At 44.0% G+C, this 17,606-nt stretch overlaps 1 protein-coding gene across 1 annotated transcript in view; it reads left to right on the top strand.

Annotated features, from left to right (window-relative positions):
- Positions 1-302: 302 nt before the first annotated feature.
- The window catches only part of LOC126428181 (uncharacterized), a 95,657-nt gene continuing 78,353 nt past the window's right edge, over positions 303-17,606 (top strand). The window contains exon 1 of the mRNA XM_050090096.1: positions 303-444. Coding sequence (XP_049946053.1) covers positions 361-444 — 84 coding nt within the window. The 5' untranslated portion in view covers positions 303-360. The remainder of the gene's footprint in view (positions 445-17,606) is intronic.

Here is a 17,606-nt window from a genome sequence, read left to right as displayed (position 1 = left end):
GAGATGGACGTAGTACGAACTTCGGCCAACAGATGCCACTGTTAACCGCGCTTTTTAGTTGCTACTTGCGACTCTTAGTTGCGACTTGTCACTGAAATCGCAGAAAGCAGTGCTAAATTCGACCAATAGATGGCTCACGTCTTTCAATGTGAAATACTACTTGCGACTGCTAACTGTGACTGAAATCGCAGTTAGATTCTGTAAAGTTGCTACTGTGATATCTGTGACTTCTCAGTCACTGTGATTTCTAACAGATACGCGATTTCCTGCCCACCACTAGGCGGCAGTCTAGCCTCGACTGCGGCCGAGAGCAGACGTCGCGCCCGAGAGTGCAGCCAGGTGGCCAGTCTACGCCGTACTATGAGCGACCGGCGCGTGGCTCTCGCCATGGCCCTGCTGCACCTGCTGATAGCCAGCGCGCCCCCGTCGGCGGACGCCTCGCTGGTCAGTACTCGCGCTGGCCAGTCTCCCTCTCACGGACAGCACGGCGTGAGGCGCCCGCCCCGGCTCGCAATAGCACGGCGTAGCCGCTCTCTCGCTGGCAAAGTCACGCCACCTAAACACGGGCGCCGTCACTTTCGAGCCGGGCACGCTGCCAGCGGCGTGTGTTTATTTCCGCGTGTGGGCAACCGGCAGGCGCGACCGCGCTCACACACTGAGAACTGACCTTGAGAAACTGCGGCGGCTACCGCTTCGCCCCCTTGCCTCACGCTGTGTTGTCTGTGGGATGCGAGCCGTGCCGCTACGATAATAATACGGTCCTTGTTTACTCAATACCAGTCAACACGTGACTTGCTCCACAGCGTTCAGTTTCTATTGTTATGTTATGTTAACCGGGGACCTAGAAACGACAGAGAGACTCCGTCCCCGCCGCAGCCGCAGTGGTCCACAAGCCCACGACGACTACATCAGTCCACCCCTCCCCCGCCCCACACCGAACCCAGGGTTTCCTCCAGAAACCTGCTGATTTTCTTTCACCTAAAAATAAAACTATAAAACTGTCCTGTCTGTGAACTCTCTAATATCCAAAGTTATTAAACGAATTTCCATGAGGGCTTCACAGGTTACTTGAGCATAGGTTGGGCCAATATACAGGCTTTATTTCATCAAAAGCGGATTGAGGGGAAAAATGTAATATAAAATTAAATGAAACGACAAGTTCACTGTTACCAGTCACCGTTTTATTTATTTCCACGACTCGTTTCGAAGGTTTAAACCTCCATCATCGGGTGGATTTACATTAGTAAGTATTACATTTGTGTGTGTGTCGTAACACAACACTCCATCATCGGGTGTCGTAACACAAGAGACACACACAAATGTAATACTTACTAATGTAAATCCACCCGATGATGGAGGTTTAAACCTTCGAAACGCTTCGTGGAAATAAATAAAACGGTGACTCGTAACAGTGAACTTGTTGTTTCATTTAATGTCAGTAACAGTCACGGTAAAGCCTAACCTAAAAATGTTCTTATTTAAAGGTAATATAAAATGCTCAGCTTAGTAGCTCGCATGTTACCTCATTCAGGGCATGGTACACCAAAGAATCCGTTGTATGAAATAACACGCACGTTTCTTTTGTGCGTAGTGGACCCCCCAGGGAAAGTCTCACACCAGACGAGTGTAACCCCTATGTTTGCGTGGTAGAGTAATGGTGGTGTACCTGGAGAACTTTGCGCAGCAATCGCCGACATAGTGTAGCTGAGGCGGAATAAGGGGAACCAGCCCGCATTCGCCGAGGCAGATCGAAAACCGCCTAAAAATCATCCACAGACTGGCCGGCTCTCCGGACCTCGACACAAATCCGCCGGGCGGATTCGTGCCGGGGACCAGGCGCTCGTTCCCGCCGGGAAAGCCGTGCGTTAGACCGCAAGGCCAACCGCGCGGGCAGTTTCTATTGTTACTCCACATTGGTACAATCCGACGTACCTTTTAAAATCAAATGGTTCAAATGGCTCTGAGCGCTATGGGACTTAACTTCTGAGGTCATCAGTCCCGTAGAACTTAGAACTACTTAAACCTAACTAACCTAAGGACATCACACACATCCATGTCCGAGGCAGGATTCGAACCTACGACCGTAGCAGTCTCGAGGTTCCGGACTGTAGCGCCTACGGGTTCGATTCCCGGCGGGGTCAGGGATTTTCTCTGCCTCGTGATGGCTGGGTGTTGTGTGCTGTCCTTAGGTTAGTTAGGTTTAAGTAGTTCTAAGTTCTAGGGGACTTATGACCACAGCAGTTGAGTCCCATAGCGCTCAGAGCCATTTGAACCATTTTTGTAGCGCCTAGAACCGCTCGGCCACCCCGGCCCGCTACGTTTTAAACAAATCTCTTTGTCTCTCCTTGCAGACATTCAACATTTCCTAAACGCGCATCTAATCTGAAGCAGAAGCTAGATGACTCAGCAAAGCGTCGCAAAAGTTGAGAAAGTTCTGTCGGAATTCGTTAAAAAGTGGATGGCTTTCCTCCAGAGAGCTGCTGATTTTCTTTCACCTAAAAATAAAACTATGAAACTGTCCTGTCTGTGAACTGTCCAATGTCCAACATTATTAGACGAATTTCCATGAGGGTTTCACAGGTTACTTGAGTGTAGGTTGGGCCAACATACAGGCTTTATTTCATCAAAAGCGGATTGAGGGGAAAAATGTAATACAAAATGCTCAACTTAGTAGCTCGCATGTTACCTCAGTCATGGCATGGTACCCCAAAGAACTATTAGATGGCGCTGTTAGTTTCCTTTACGTCAGTGACAGAAGTGTTTTCCGAAGTTTATGCTTACGATTACAAACTGACATTGAATTTATTTTGTTAGGGTATAGAAATTTACTGAATTCGCTTCCTGTGTTACAAGCTAGACGAAATTGCTTTGCTTGTTCGAAAGGTTTCATTTATATTTGGCTTCCTTGTTAGGAAAAACGAATTTATTGAAAAAGTGGTGCTATAAGTGTTTCGTTTTTACCCACTGTGGTATGGAATCCTAGAAATCTGTGGTATGCTATGGCCCTTCTTTAACTTCCGTCGCGAAGCACGTCCGTATAGCTAGTTTCCGAAATAATTATCAAAAGCGCAAGTTACTACGAAAGGTTTAGAAAATTTCACCATTTATTACCTACAATGTTGATATTTAGTACATACTTCTTTCAGAATCTTTTGTATGAAATAACACGTACGTTTCTTTTGTGGGTAGTTATACAAAAGCGCACGACATGTCCCCCCGTCGGAGGTTCGAGACCTCTCTCGGGCGTGGGTGTGTGTGTTGTCCTCAGCGTAAGTTAGATTAAGTAGTGCGTAAGCCTAGGGACCGATGACCTCAGCAGTTTGGTCCCATAGTCCTTACCACATATTTCCACTACGACAGGGGCGCGTAAAAATAGTGGATATAATCGTTGCTTCGACCGAAACGTGCAGGAAGTAATGAAACAGGATGACATGACTGAATTCTACGCAGCATCTAGGCTGCCTCAAACCGAAATCAGATCAAAGGGTTAATACAGCCAGTACTAGATTAGAAACGTCTTAACTCTACAGCCATAAGTAGCCATTGAAATCTAGGACGAGGAATTCAGAACGTTCCTCCTATTATTCTGTGCACTTATCGTAATTACCGTTTCGCACACCTGCTGTCACCAATGCTTGCATAGCTTAAACTACTGTTGAGTAAAAGTCGTTTATACGAACCAGATACGCCGCGGCAGCATTCGAAAGATCGAAGGCCAGAACAATAAGTACTTAAGTAGAGGAAATTGTCGGAATAATAGGGTCTTATTCGCTAAGAAATTAATTCCTAAAATCAGTGAACGCGATTTCAGATAACCTGCGTCTTCATGTGCTGTCTTCTTGCATGTTTACATTCATCGCTTGGAATAGTAAGTCTATTCGACAGGCGTGAGTATGTCACCAGCGTTTCCACCACGTGGGCGAGTGTTTATACGTGCGTATTTCAGCACAAGACGGAAAGTGTTCGCGGAACAGATTTTCTGAAGCTATCAAACCAGCTACTCATCTGTTTACCAAGCATACTGCCTCTATACTGATGCGAATACCTCACCTATATTTAATAGTCTCTTGAGTTTTTCTATGGTTACCTCACCCGTTTTCCTCATCTCTCATGCCATGAAGACATTACGAATTCTTGATATTTCGTGTTAGTCTTTACTATGCCAGTTTGATAATGGTGTTGCCTCAATGTGTATTGTCCTTTCTCTCTACATAATAGTGACTATTATGTGTAAGGTCTGCTTTGATACTAATTACGCAGATATTGTCTGCCTTGGGTTATTGCGTCTGCTCGGTTTTCGCCCAGAGAAGTCAAGGTTTTTTACCTATGGTAATCTCGGCTTCAACGTATTAGAGAAAGGTTTTGAGGGGAAGCATAATACGCATGTGATTTTGCGCGCCGGCAGCTGTGACCGAGCGATTCTAGGCGCTTCAGTCCGGAACCGCCCTGCTGCTACGGTCGCAGGTTCGAATCCTGCCTCGGGCATGGATGTGTGTGATGTCCTTCGGTTAGTTAGGTTTAAGTAGTTCTAAGTCTAGGGGACTGACGACCTTAAATATTAAGTCCCATAGTGCCTAGAGCCATTTGCACAATTTGATTTCACGCATTTCCTTTGTCCTCTCTAAAAATTAGTGTTATTTGTTTGTTGTCAATGTATGTTTACTGTAGGCTCAAGTGAATATTGGAAAAGAATTTCTTTGTAAGGAGTAAAACGGCAAACAAATAGCTATCTCGATTAAGACAGCCACGTGCCATTCTGCAGAGGTAATATAATTGTCCCAACTGCATCTCACTTCCCTGAATGCTGACAGAGCAGTCACCGTGGCTGTTTCCATATATTTATTAGGACAGCTTCATGAAACCAGAATGAGATATTCACTCTGCAGCGGAGTGTGCGCTGATATGAAACTTCCTGGCAGATTAAAACTGTGTGCCCAACCGAGACTCCAACTCGGGACCTTTGCCTTTCGCGGGCAAGTGCTCTACCAGGAGAGCTTCTGTAAAGTTTGGAAGGTAGGAGATGAGATACTGGCAGAAGTAAAGCTGTGAGTACCGGGCGTGAGTCGTGCTTCGGTAGCTCAGATGGTAGAGCACTTGCCCGCGAAAGGCAAAGGTCCCGAGTTCGAGTCTCGGTCGGGCACACAGTTTTAATCTGCCAGGAAGTTTCAGCTTCATGAAAGTTCGTAGAGTTTGTAACCACTTAGCGTGCTCTTCGGTAGCTCTGTCGGAAACTTGATATGACCTATATAAATCAATATCTTCTCCTCACGCTGTACATTTAAATTCAGATATGCAGTGCTGTCGCACATACTTGATGACTGGCGTTACGACGTGGCTACCACGGTATCTTGTTGACTGAATATGAAGGTCTTATTTCAATAGTGGTACAAATCCATTTTTGTTCATTCTGAGATTCCTAAAGTTAAATGAGCGCTGAAAAATCTGCAGTTGAGATACCAGAAATATTCAAGCATATGGCTTCTTGCTAGAGATGAACCTTTCTTTCGTTTCTTTGTATCATTAATTTCAGAAGCGTTATAGACAGAAAAGTGGAGGTAATGGACTTGTACCACTATTGAAATAAGCCCTTCATATATCACAAGACGCCAGTTACCTTCTGTCAATATCAGTTAATACGTAAAACTTCGAACCTAAGCGAATGTATTCATTCAAATACCTGGCTGCTAGTTTAGCACTTTCACTGGCTGATATGACCACGCGACCCACAGATTCAGTCACACCCACACTTAGAAAACAAAGACTACAATAAATCATTTGAGAGGGAAAATACGCTATCACGCGACACACTAGGTCACACCCACACTTAGAAAACAAAGACTACAATAAATCATATGAGAGATAAAATACACTGTTGTAGGGATAATTACTGTCAATTAAGAGTAAGGTGTGAAAACTAGATTTATAGGAGAATTTCTCAAACATGTTTTCCGGAATGGTTACACAGAGAATAAGTGAACAGAATAGTTTTACTGACATGTGTTGGCAGATCAATGTAGCAAAAGTTGCGATCAATCGTAATAACGAAGTATTAGTGTGTGTCGCATATGACGATCTAAATCCTAACAGTAGTTAGATTAATCGTAATACTGACTAATAGATAAACATAGTGAGAGTTAGTGGCATCTCTAACTGGTCTCAACTTGAGCATCTGGCAACCACACGAAAATTGTCTCTTAACTCTTCGCAACGAGACAGGCCGGCTGCTGTGACCGAGCTGTTCTAGACGCTTCAGTCCGGAACCGCGCTGCAGTTACGGTCGCAGGTTCGAATCGTGCCTCGGGCATGGATGTGTGTGATGTCCTTAGGTTAGTTAGGTTTAAGTAGTTCTAAGTCTAGGTGACTGATGACCTCAGATGTTAAGTCCCATAGTGCTTAGAGCCATTTGAACAAGACCTACCTTTAATTCTGTCAATGAGGCAGTTGCTATAATCTCATCTGTAGCTCACACAAATCGTTTTTCAAAAATAATTCTCGTAACATCGAGGTGTGGCAGAAAAGAAAGAAGATATTACTCGCTCTGTAAACTCTGAGGTGATACACAACTCGGATTATATCATCCGATGGTGAAGTTCTCAATGTGAGGGAAAATTTGGTCTTACGGAACTTGACGTGTAAATAATAAATTAACAACGCAACTGACCTTCGGATTAACATATAACACTGTTGCTTACTTCTTAAAAGAATTACTTTCACTGTCTATATATTCGTCTCAGTACACCTTTTATTAGGATAACGTTTCTTTTGTTACGTAATACAAACAAAGATGGAGTCAGGTTTGAAGTCAGAGATTATTTATTCTCTCTCGTGATCAGACGCTCTCCTGTTTCGAAGACCGCTGACCTGCTGTAAGATGGCGGTGACAATCTTAATAATTATTAAAACAATGACCAAACTTGATGTAAAGATTTATGGCTACCTCGTCACGTCTATTAACGGCAGAACACACAAAAGACATAAACTTTAACATTTTTGAGCTGGATATGTGACTGTATCCCACCGATTTAGCAACTGATACACAGATCATGAATGCACTTTAACAATGCCAGCATCTTAATTGCGTATTAAATATGTAGCCGTCCGTTCGTTATTACACTCAAAACAAAAGGGTGGAAGCTCCCACCCTTCTAAACGCAGCTTTGTGCGAAGTAGGTGCAAGTTCAGTGTACAGAATGACTTCAGTCAAATTTCCACCCGTCAGTAACGCCAAACAACAAAGGTTACCTCGCAGGTTCGAATTCTACCTCGGACATGGATGTGTGTGATGTCCTTAGTTAGGTTTAAGTATTTCTAAGTTCTAGGCGACTGATGACCTCAGATGTTAAGTCCCATAGTGCTCAGAGCCATTTGAACCATTTTGAAAAATAAAGACCACACAATCTCTAGCTCGTCTATCACGAGAATTTGGCTAGTATTGTCCAAACTGTTCCGTATTTCCACACTACTAAAACACTCTTTTCACAAACTAACAAACTGTTCTCAAGAATTTTCCATAGTCACAACTCACGTATCTCCGTCCCTTCCTAGAACCACCCCTCGTCAGTTGTGCCATTTTCATTCGTCAAACTTTTAGAGAGATGTCGTTTTCTCTACTAGTCCTTCCAGATATCACAGGTACATTGCGAACAATATTACGACTGAAAAAGATAATATCTGTTTACATAACACGTTCTCGTTAATTGTTAGTAAACGTGAATTGCAGCCGGCCGGTATGACCGAGCGGTTCTAGGCGCTTCAGTCTGGAACCGCGCGACCGCTACAGTCGCAGGTTCGAATCCTGCCTCGGGCATGGATGTATGTGATGTCCTTAGGTTATTTAGTTTTAAGTAGTTCTAAGTCTACGGGACTGATGACCTTCGATGTTAAGTCCCATAATGCTTAGAGCCATGAATCGCAAGATAGCTGAATGCAGTTAAATGAACAAAAGAAAACGTATAGTTTTGTGTTGCTCCCTACGAGATATCGACTTAGTGAAACACTGTCACAAGAACACCAAAGAGTCAGTCACTGCGACGACACAAATTTAATTTATTAAATAAAAATAACGTCAACATACATGGCCGGGGAAAATATTGAACTTGAGCATACCGACGGGAAGTTATGTCGGACGCATCTCTCTTCGTTGATGTTTGTTTGGCAGCTACTCTATCTGAAAAGTTGACTACTCGTTTTGTGTGTGCTTACGTGATACGTTACAGTAGAGAGGTATTTATTTTAACAATAATGCGCCGTGAGGTCACCGCTTTGACCCAAAGACGGTTTCCTTTGAAGAAGTTAGGGTTAATAATTGGCAACCAATGTTGTACAATCGCAATAAAGTCATGAGATGTTCTATTGACTTCATTGAGATTGTGCGGCATTGGTTGCCAATTATTAACAAAAAAATGATCGCAGACCTCAGACGGGTTTTTATGTCCTGTATATCAAGAAGTTAGGGAACTTAGGTGCATGTTACTGCCGAGGCAGTTTACGATTGTTAGCTGATGATCACATTTCATTCATGAATAGACGCGCCCGTAAATATGGTTTAAAAATTATGATTCCATTAAAATTGACTGGATGGTATAGATTGAGAGGACGCATCATGCGACGTCAAGGTACAGTTAATTTGGTAATGCAGGGGAGTGTGGAGTGGTAGAATATCGTAGTTGGAGATGAAGACTTTAGCGCGGGAACCAGGCTGAAATGAACGCAGGCGGCAGCAGTTAGGAGCAGGTCAAGCGGGCAACCAGATCACACACTCTACACTTCCAGTGCCACGCCCGCGTTACGTTGCTTTCAGTGTTGGAAAGAGTGCGTAAAAATTTCTGGCACATCTCAGCGCGAACTAACACGCCCATACTGCAGAGGGGGTCCAAAAAACTGTATCCACTGTTTAAAAGTCCATTACTGTCATAGTAATTGACGGACTTGTCTCATCTTCGGAAGTGTAATAGATTGTAGTTCCGGCAATCGCCACACAAGCGTTGTAGTGCGGTGTTTTGTTTGATCAGATGACAGTCGCCAGATAGTCAGTGTTTTCTTCTTAGTTGCACCTAGTTACTCGAGTAAATATGGCTGGCGCAAGGCTTACATTCGATGAAAGGAAGTCAGTTTTGAAGTGGTATTTTAAGTACGAAAACATTAATGAGGTTCAACGGCAATGGCGAAATGAGTGTCAAACAGAGCCACCAACACGTTTAACGATTCGTCTCATTCGAGACAAATTTGAAACCGAAGGCTGTGTTAAAGATTTACACAAACAACTATCTGGACGACCTGTAACAGTAATAAGCCCAGGTAACTCCCGTCGTGTGTTACAACAATTCACTCGCTCTCCACAGAAGTCTGAGAGACAGTGTGCCCGTGAAACTGGAGTGAGTCGCTCAAGTGTTCGGCGAATTTTGAAGACAGCAAAGTGGAAGTGCTACATCCCACGATTGCTACACGCAATGAACGAGGACGACCCAGTAGAATGGAGTACTGCAGGTGATTTACTAAGATGGTGCGCAACGATCAAGAGTTTGCAGAGATGACTGTGCAGTTCAATCTCAATGGTACAGTAAATCGCCACAATTGCATCTACTGGGCCGCCGAAAATCCGAACGTCCATTTAGACAAAGCCGTGAATTTGCCTGGAGTAAATGTGTGGTGTGCGTTGTCTTACCGGGGCTTGATTGGGCCATTCTTCTTTGACGGCACAGTTACCGGTTTTGGTATACCTCCAGAAGCTTCAGACATCCATTTTACCTGCCATCCGAGACTTGTATGGAGACTGAAGAGTTTACTTTCAACAAGATGGTTCCCCAGCCCACTACCAAAATCGTCTTAGGGCGTATCTCGACGAACATCTACCAGGAAGATGGATAGGCAGTAAAGCTGCTGTGGAGTATCCACCACGTTGCCCAGACCTAACTCCTCTGGACTTTTACCTGTGGGGAACACTAAAGGACGTCGTTTATCGACAAAAGCCACGCACATTGGATGAACTTCGAGAATTCATCGTACATTCATGTGCAAATATCTAACTGAACACGTTGCAGTTCGTGCTGCAGTTCGGCGGCATAGTTTGTGTGTGGATGTTAATGGTGACCATTTCGAACACCTACAGTGATATCTTTAAGTTGGTCTTTAAGCTACACTTTCACCAAAAATGAGACAACTCCGTCAATTAGTTTGCAAGTTATGGACTTTTAAACAGTGGATACATTTGTTTGGAGCCCTCTGTATTACGGGCATGGTGCTACGCCTGAAATGTCACGGGAGTGGCATTCAATCTAACATTGAAAGCAACATAAAATTACGTGCATGGTACTCATTGGCGCTGAGTTGTCAGAAACCAGGTTTACGTAAGGCTCTCAAATCCGTTTCGTAAACAGATTTACCAACATCGCTTCTACGAACGTTCGTGTAAGGTCAAGGTTTTGTCGCGAAGAAAGTTCCGACATTGGTGTGGGGCGGGGTAGGGAGAAGGAGGGCAAGATCTGCCAACATCGCAAGCCAATCTATTTTCGGAGCGCTCTGTCGTCTATATAGTAGTGTATTTCGTACTTTTTGGGTCTTCGTAGTCTTTATTTATGCATTTTGGTTCCTTGGCGAATTCTATATTATTTTTGCAATGAGCGTTCTGAAAGCGAAAAATATGTAGGCTGTACGATAGCTAATCAGAGAATAATCCGACATTGTTTACAAATAAAAACAAAACTTGATGAAATAATTATTGTAAAATAATATTTTTGCAGGGAAACAGTTAACTCGACTGAAGAACTGAAATTGGGTTGTTTCTGACGTTAATCGCTACATAGGAAAAAGGCAGAACCGATAAGGTGTACAATCTATAAATATTAACTGATGTGTTTGTGTATGTACCGGCCTAGGCAGGGTATTAAAAGAAGTATCCAGTATTTGGAGAGGTCGTAAAATGGACCGAAACAGGACAGACATGTCCAGTAAACTTTGATTCGAATACACTTATGTTAAGAGTGATGAGCACTCGTACATCTTGGGAAATTTGAAACAGATTTATTCTACTGGCAAAGTCTTTAGTATCACGAACCACCTAGAGGATGCAGTACATCTACGTCTAAATGGATACTCTGCAAACCACATTTAAGTGCCTGGCAGAGGGTTCATCGAACTACCTTCGCAAATTTTCTATTATTCCAATCTCGTATAGCGCGCGGAAAAAATGAACACCTGTATCTTTCCGTTCGAACTGTTGATTTCCCTTATTTTATCGTGGTGATAAACTTCTTCAGAAACCCTTTCCTTGCCATTGCCAGTCTACATTTCATATCCTCTCCATTTCGACCATCATCAGTTATAGCAAAACTCCTTTACTACTTTAAGTGCCTCATTTCCTAATCTAATTCCCTCATCATCACGTAACTCGACTACATTCCATTATCCTCGTTTTGCTTTTGTTGATGTTCATCTTATAGCCTCCTTTCAAGACACTGTCCATTGCGTTCAATTGCTCTTCCAAGTCCTTTGCTGTCTCTGACAGAATTACAATGTCATCGGCGAACCTTAAAGTTTTTATTTCTGCTCCATGGATTTTAATACCTACTCCGAATTTTTCTTTTGTTTCCTTTACTGCTTGCTCAGTGTACAAATTGAATAGCATCGGGAAGAGGGTACAACCCTCACTCCCTTCCCAGCCACTGCTTCCCTTTCATGTCGCCGGCCGGTGTGGCCTTGCGGTTCTAGGCGCTTCAGTCTGGAAACGCGTGACCGCTACGGTCGCAGGTCCGAATCCTGCCTCGGGCATGGATGTGTGTGATGTCCTTAGGTTAGTTAGATTTAAGTGGTCCTAAGTTCTGGGGGACTGATCACCACAGATGTTATGTCCCATAGTGCTCAGAGCCATTTGAACCCTTTCATGTCCCTCGACTCTTATAACTGCCATCTGGTTTCCGTAGCCGGCCGTGGTGGCCGAGTGATTCTAGGCGCTACAGTCTGTACAAATTGTAAATAGCCTTTCGCTCCCTGTATTTTACCCCTGCCACCTTCAGAATTTGAAAGAGAGTATTCCAGTCAACATTATGTGACATATACTAAGTTTAAAAAAATTATAACTAGACGAATACTTTTTGGACTCGCTGTAAATGTAGAACACTCCACCGTTTACCAATGACGTCACCCGCCGCTGCGTTGCGTTTGCATTTAGTGAGGGTCGGGTTGAAATCGATGTGTGGATTAGCTCGGTGAGGGATTGGCGGATGTGAAGATTGCGGTCGGTGAAAGTCGGTAATACGGACGCAGGCGGCGGCGGCCATTCAGCGGTCGCGCCGTTCGGCGTGGCCTTGGAAGGGACAGCAGTGCGCGCAGTACAGGCAGACACAGCTGCCATGACCTCGGCCGCGCAGCAGCTCGTGTGTGAGTCAGCATGGCCACGCCGCCCTTATCGATCACGAGGCTGTTCTGGGCGCGAAGCATGCAGTCGCGCCGCAAGGTAGCGGTCTCTCCTATCTCCCTGTACAGCGTACGTACTCGTCGCGGAAGCAAGTTCTCGTAGACAGTATAGTACGCAGTCGGCCGGAGAGGCGTGGGAGGAGCGGCAGCGGTGGGGGGAATCGCTCACAGCGCTGTAGGGGAAGTGCCATTCCAAGCTGAAGGCTATGCTCACATTTTTCATAAATACCGGGTGATCAAAAAGTCAGAATAAATTTGAAAACTTATTAAACCACGGAATAATGTAGATAGAGAGGTAAAAATTGACACACATGCTTGGAATGACATGGGATTTTATTACAACAAAAAAAAAATACAAAATTTCAAAAAATGTCCGACAGATGGCGCTGGACAGCAAAACGTCAGTATATTCTCGAATCAGAAACATACAAATTTACAGTAGCCATTGTTGTTGTTGTGGTCTTCAGTCCTGAGACTGGTTTGATGCAGCTCTCCATGCTACTCTATCCTGTGCAAGCTTTTTCATCTCCCAGTACCTACTGCAACCTACATCCTTCTGAATCTGCTTAGTGTATTCATCTCTTGGTCTCCCTCTACGATTTTTACCCTCCACGCTGCCCTCCAATACTAATTTGGTGATCCCTTGATGCCTCACAACATGTCCTACCAACCGATCCCTTCTTCTGGTCAAGTTGTGCCACAAACTTCTCTTCTCCCCAATCCTATTCAATACTTCCTCATTAGTTATGTGATCTACCCATCTAATCTTCAGCATTCTTCTGTAGCACCACATTTCGAAAGCTTCTATTCTCTTCTTGTCCAAACTATTTATCGTCCATGTTTCACTTCCATACATGGCTACACTCCATACGAACACTTTCAGAAATGACTTCCTGACACTTAAATCAATACTGGATGTTAACAAATTTCTCTTCTTCAGAAACGCTTTCCTTGCCATTGCCAGCCTACATTTTATATCCTCTCTACTTCGACCATCATCAGTTATTTTGCTCCCCAAATAGCAAAACTCCTTTACTACTTTAAGTGCCTCATTTCCTAATCTAATTCCCTCAGCATCACCCGACTTAATTAGACTACATTCCATTATCCTTGTTTTGCTTTTGTTGATGTTCATCTTATATCCTCCTTTCAAGACACTGTCCATTCCATTCAACTGCTCTTCCAAGTCCTTTGCTGTCTCTGACAGAATTACAATGTCATCGGCGAACCTCAAAGTTTTTATTTCTTCTCCATGAATTTTAATACCTACTCCGAATTTTTCTTTTGTTTCCTTTACTGCTTGCTCAATATACAGATTGAATAACATCGGGGAGAGGCTACAACCCTGTCTTACTCCCTTCCCAACCACTGCTTCCCTTTCATGTCCCTCGACTCTTATAACTGCCATCTGGTTTCTGTACAAATTGTAAATAGCCTTTCGCTCCCTGTATTTTACCCCTGCCACCTTCAGAATTTGAAAGAGAGTATTCCAGTCAACATTGTCATAAGCTTTCTCTAAGTCTACAAATGCTAGAAACGTAGGTTTGCCTTTCCTTAATCTTTCTTCTAAGATAAGTCGTAAGGTCAGTATTGCCTCACGTGTTCCAGTGTTTCTACGGAATCCAAACTGATCTTCCCCGAGGTTGGCTTCTACTAGTTTTTCCATTCGTCTGTAAAGAATTCGTGTTAGTATTTTGCAGCTGTGACTTATTAAGCTGATAGTTCGGTAATTTTCACATCTGTCAACACCTGCTTTCTTTGGGATTGGAATTATTATATTCTTCTTGAAGTCTGAGGGTATTTCGCCTGTCTCATACATCTTCCTCACCAGATGGTAGAGTTTTGTCAGGACTGGCTCTCCCACGGCCGTCAGTAGTTCCAATGGAATATTGTCTACTCCGGGGGCTTTGTTTCGACTCAGGTCTTTCAGTGCTCTGTCAAACTCTTCACGCAGTATCATATCTCCCATTTCATCTTCATCTACATCCTCTTCCATTTCCATAATATTGTCCTCAAGTACATCGCCCTTGTATAGACCCTCTATATACTCCTTCCACCTTTCTGCTTTCCCTTCTTTGCTTAGAACTGGGGTTCCATCTGAGCTCTTGATATTCATACAAGTCGTTCTCTTATCTCCAAAGGTCTCTTTAATTTTCCTGTAGGCGGTATCTATCTTACCCCTAGTGAGATAGGCCTCTACATCCTTACATTTGTCCTCTAGCCATCCCTGCTTAGCCATTTTGCACTTCCTGTCGATCTCATTTTTGAGACGTTTGTATTCCTTTTTGCCTGTTTCACTTACTGCATTTTTATATTTTCTCCTTTCATCAATTAAATTCAATATTTCTTCTGTTACCCAAGGATTTCTACTAGCCCTCGTCTTTTTACCTACTTGATCCTCTGCTGCCTTCACTACTTCATCCCTCAAAGCTACCCATTCTTCTTCTACTGTATTTCTTTCCCCCATTCCTGTCAATTGCTCCCTTATGCTCTCCCTGAATCTCTGTACAACCTCTGGTTCTTTTAGTTTATCCAGGTCCCATCTCCTTAAATTCCCACCTTTTTGCAGTTTCTTCAGTTTTAATCTACAGGTCATAACCAATAGATTGTGGTCAGAGTCCACATCTGCCCCTGGAAATGTCTTACAATTTAAAACCTGGTTCCTCAATCTCTGTCTTACCATTATATAATCTATCTGATACCTTTTAGTATCTCCAGGGTTCTTCCATGTATACAACCTTCTTTCATGATTCTTAAACCAAGTGTTAGTTATGATTATGTTGTGCTCTGTGCAAAATTCTGCCAGGCGGCTTCCTCTTTCGTTTCTGTCCCCCAATCCATATTCACCTACTATGTTTCCTTCTCTCCCTTTTCCTACACTCGAATTCCAGTCACCCATGACTATTAAATTTTCGTCTCCCTTCACAATCTGAATAATTTCTTTTATTTCGTCATACATTTCTTCAATTTCTTCGTCATCTGCAGAGCTAGTTGGCATATAAACTTGTACTACTGTAGTAGGTGTGGGCTTCGTATCTATCTTGGCCACAATAATGCGTTCACTATGCTGTTTGTAGTAGCTTACCCGCATTCCTATTTTCCTATTCATTATTAAACCTACTCCTGCATTACCCCTATTTGATTTTGTGTTTATAACCCTGTAGTCACCTGACCAGAAGTCTTGTTCCTCCTGCCACCGAACTTCACTAATTCCCACTATATCTAACTTCAACCTATCCATTTCCCTTTTTAAATTTTCTAACCTACCTGCCCGATTAAGGGATCTGACATTCCACGCTCCGATCCGCAGAACGCCAGTTTTCTTTCTCCTGATAACGACATCCTCTTGAGTAGTCCCCGCCCGGAGATCCGAATGGGGGACTATTTTACCTCCGGAATATTTTACCCAAGAGGACGCCATCATCATGTAATCATACAGTAAAGCTGCATGCCCTCGGGAAAAATTACGGCTGTAGTTTCCCCTTGCTTTCAGCCGTTCGCAGTACCGGCACGGCAAGGCCGTTTTGGTTATTGTTACAAGGCCAGATCAGTCAATCATCCAGACTGTTGCCCTTGCAACTACTGAAAAGGCTGCTGCCCCTCTTCAGGAACCACACGTTTGTCTGGCCTCTCAACAGATACCCCTCCGTTGTGGTTGCACCTACGGTACGGCTATCTGTATCGCTGAGGCACGCAAGCCTCCCCACCAACGGCAAGGTCCATGGTTCATGGGGGGGACAGTAGCCATACACATCAATAAATATGTACATATACAGGGCTATTACAAATGATTGAAGCGATTTCATAAATTCACTGTAGCTCCATTCATTGACATATGGTCAGACACACTACAGATACGTAGAAAAACTCATAAAGTTTTGTTCGGCTGAAGCCGCACTTCAGGTTTCTGCCGCCAGAGCGCTCGAGAGCGCAGTGAGACAAAATGGCGACAGGAGCCGAGAAAGCGTATGTCGTGCTTGAAATGCACTCACATCAGTCAGTCATAACAGTGCAACGACACTTCAGGACGAAGTTCAATAAAGATCCACCAACTGCTAACTCCATTCGGCGATGGTATGCGCAGTTTAAAGCTTCTGGATGCCTCTGTAAGGGGAAATCAACGGGTCGGCCTGCAGTGAGCGAAGAAACGGTTGAACGCGTGCGGGCAAGTTTCACGCGTAGCCCGCGGAAAATTGGCTCATGCCACAACTGGAGACCGACAGCGCCGACTTCATCTTTCAACAGGATGGTGCTCCACCGCACTTCCACCATGATGTTCGGCATTTCTTAAACAGGAGATTGGAAAACCGATGGATCGGTCGTGGTGGAGATCATGATCAGCAATTCATGTCATGGCCACCACGCTCTCCCAACTTATCCCATGCGATTTCTTTCTGTGGGGTTATGTGAAAGATTCAGTGTTTAAACCTCCTCTACCAAGAAACGTGCCAGAACTGCGAGCTCGCATCAACGATGCTTTCGAACTCACTGATGGGGACATGCTGCGCCGAGTGTGGGAGGAACTTGATTATCGGCTTGATGTCTGCCGAATCACTAAAGGGGCACATATCGAACATTTGTGAATGCCTAAAAACACTTTTTGAGTTTTTGTATGTGTGTGCAAAGCATTTTGAAAATATCTCAAATAATAAAGTTATTGTAGAGCTGTGAAATCGCTTCAATCATTTGTAATAACCCTGTATATACACAAATTGTATTTATATTACATGTGCCCAGTACTTTGCAACCTCCAAGGCGTTTGGAGTGGCTTGCAGGAGATCAATCTTCGTGCAGGATGTAGGGCACAAAAGGCACTGGAGCATGTGGCTTGTGGTTTGTTCGTGACCACAATCACAGGACGTATCTTCTGTTGTGAAGCCCCATCTCTTCAGGTTGTCTCTGGATCGTCCAACTCCTGATCGTAATCTGTTTAGATTTCCACACCAACCAGCTCTCGTTGTGTCCAGGTGATTGTTCTTCAGCTTATGGCGTCTGCAGGTGAGGCGTCGACTTCTTCCCTAGCTCCAGCCTTGCCTTCTCTGGTGAAATGGTGAGCTTCTCGGATGTTCTCAGGAAACTCTTTCGCGATCTCAACCGTTGCTGTAGTGGATTATGTCCGTGCAGTGGATGGGCACTGTCCTGTTCCACTTTCAGTCTCTCCTTGTTGGCAGCCACTGTTCTGCGTATCCATGGTG

Source organism: Schistocerca serialis, chromosome 12 (genome assembly GCF_023864345.2).
Source record: "Schistocerca serialis cubense isolate TAMUIC-IGC-003099 chromosome 12, iqSchSeri2.2, whole genome shotgun sequence".
Lineage (NCBI taxonomy): Eukaryota > Metazoa > Arthropoda > Insecta > Orthoptera > Acrididae > Schistocerca > Schistocerca serialis.
The sequence above is the reverse complement of the archived record's forward strand: the minus strand, read 5'-3'. Positions and strand labels throughout refer to the sequence as shown.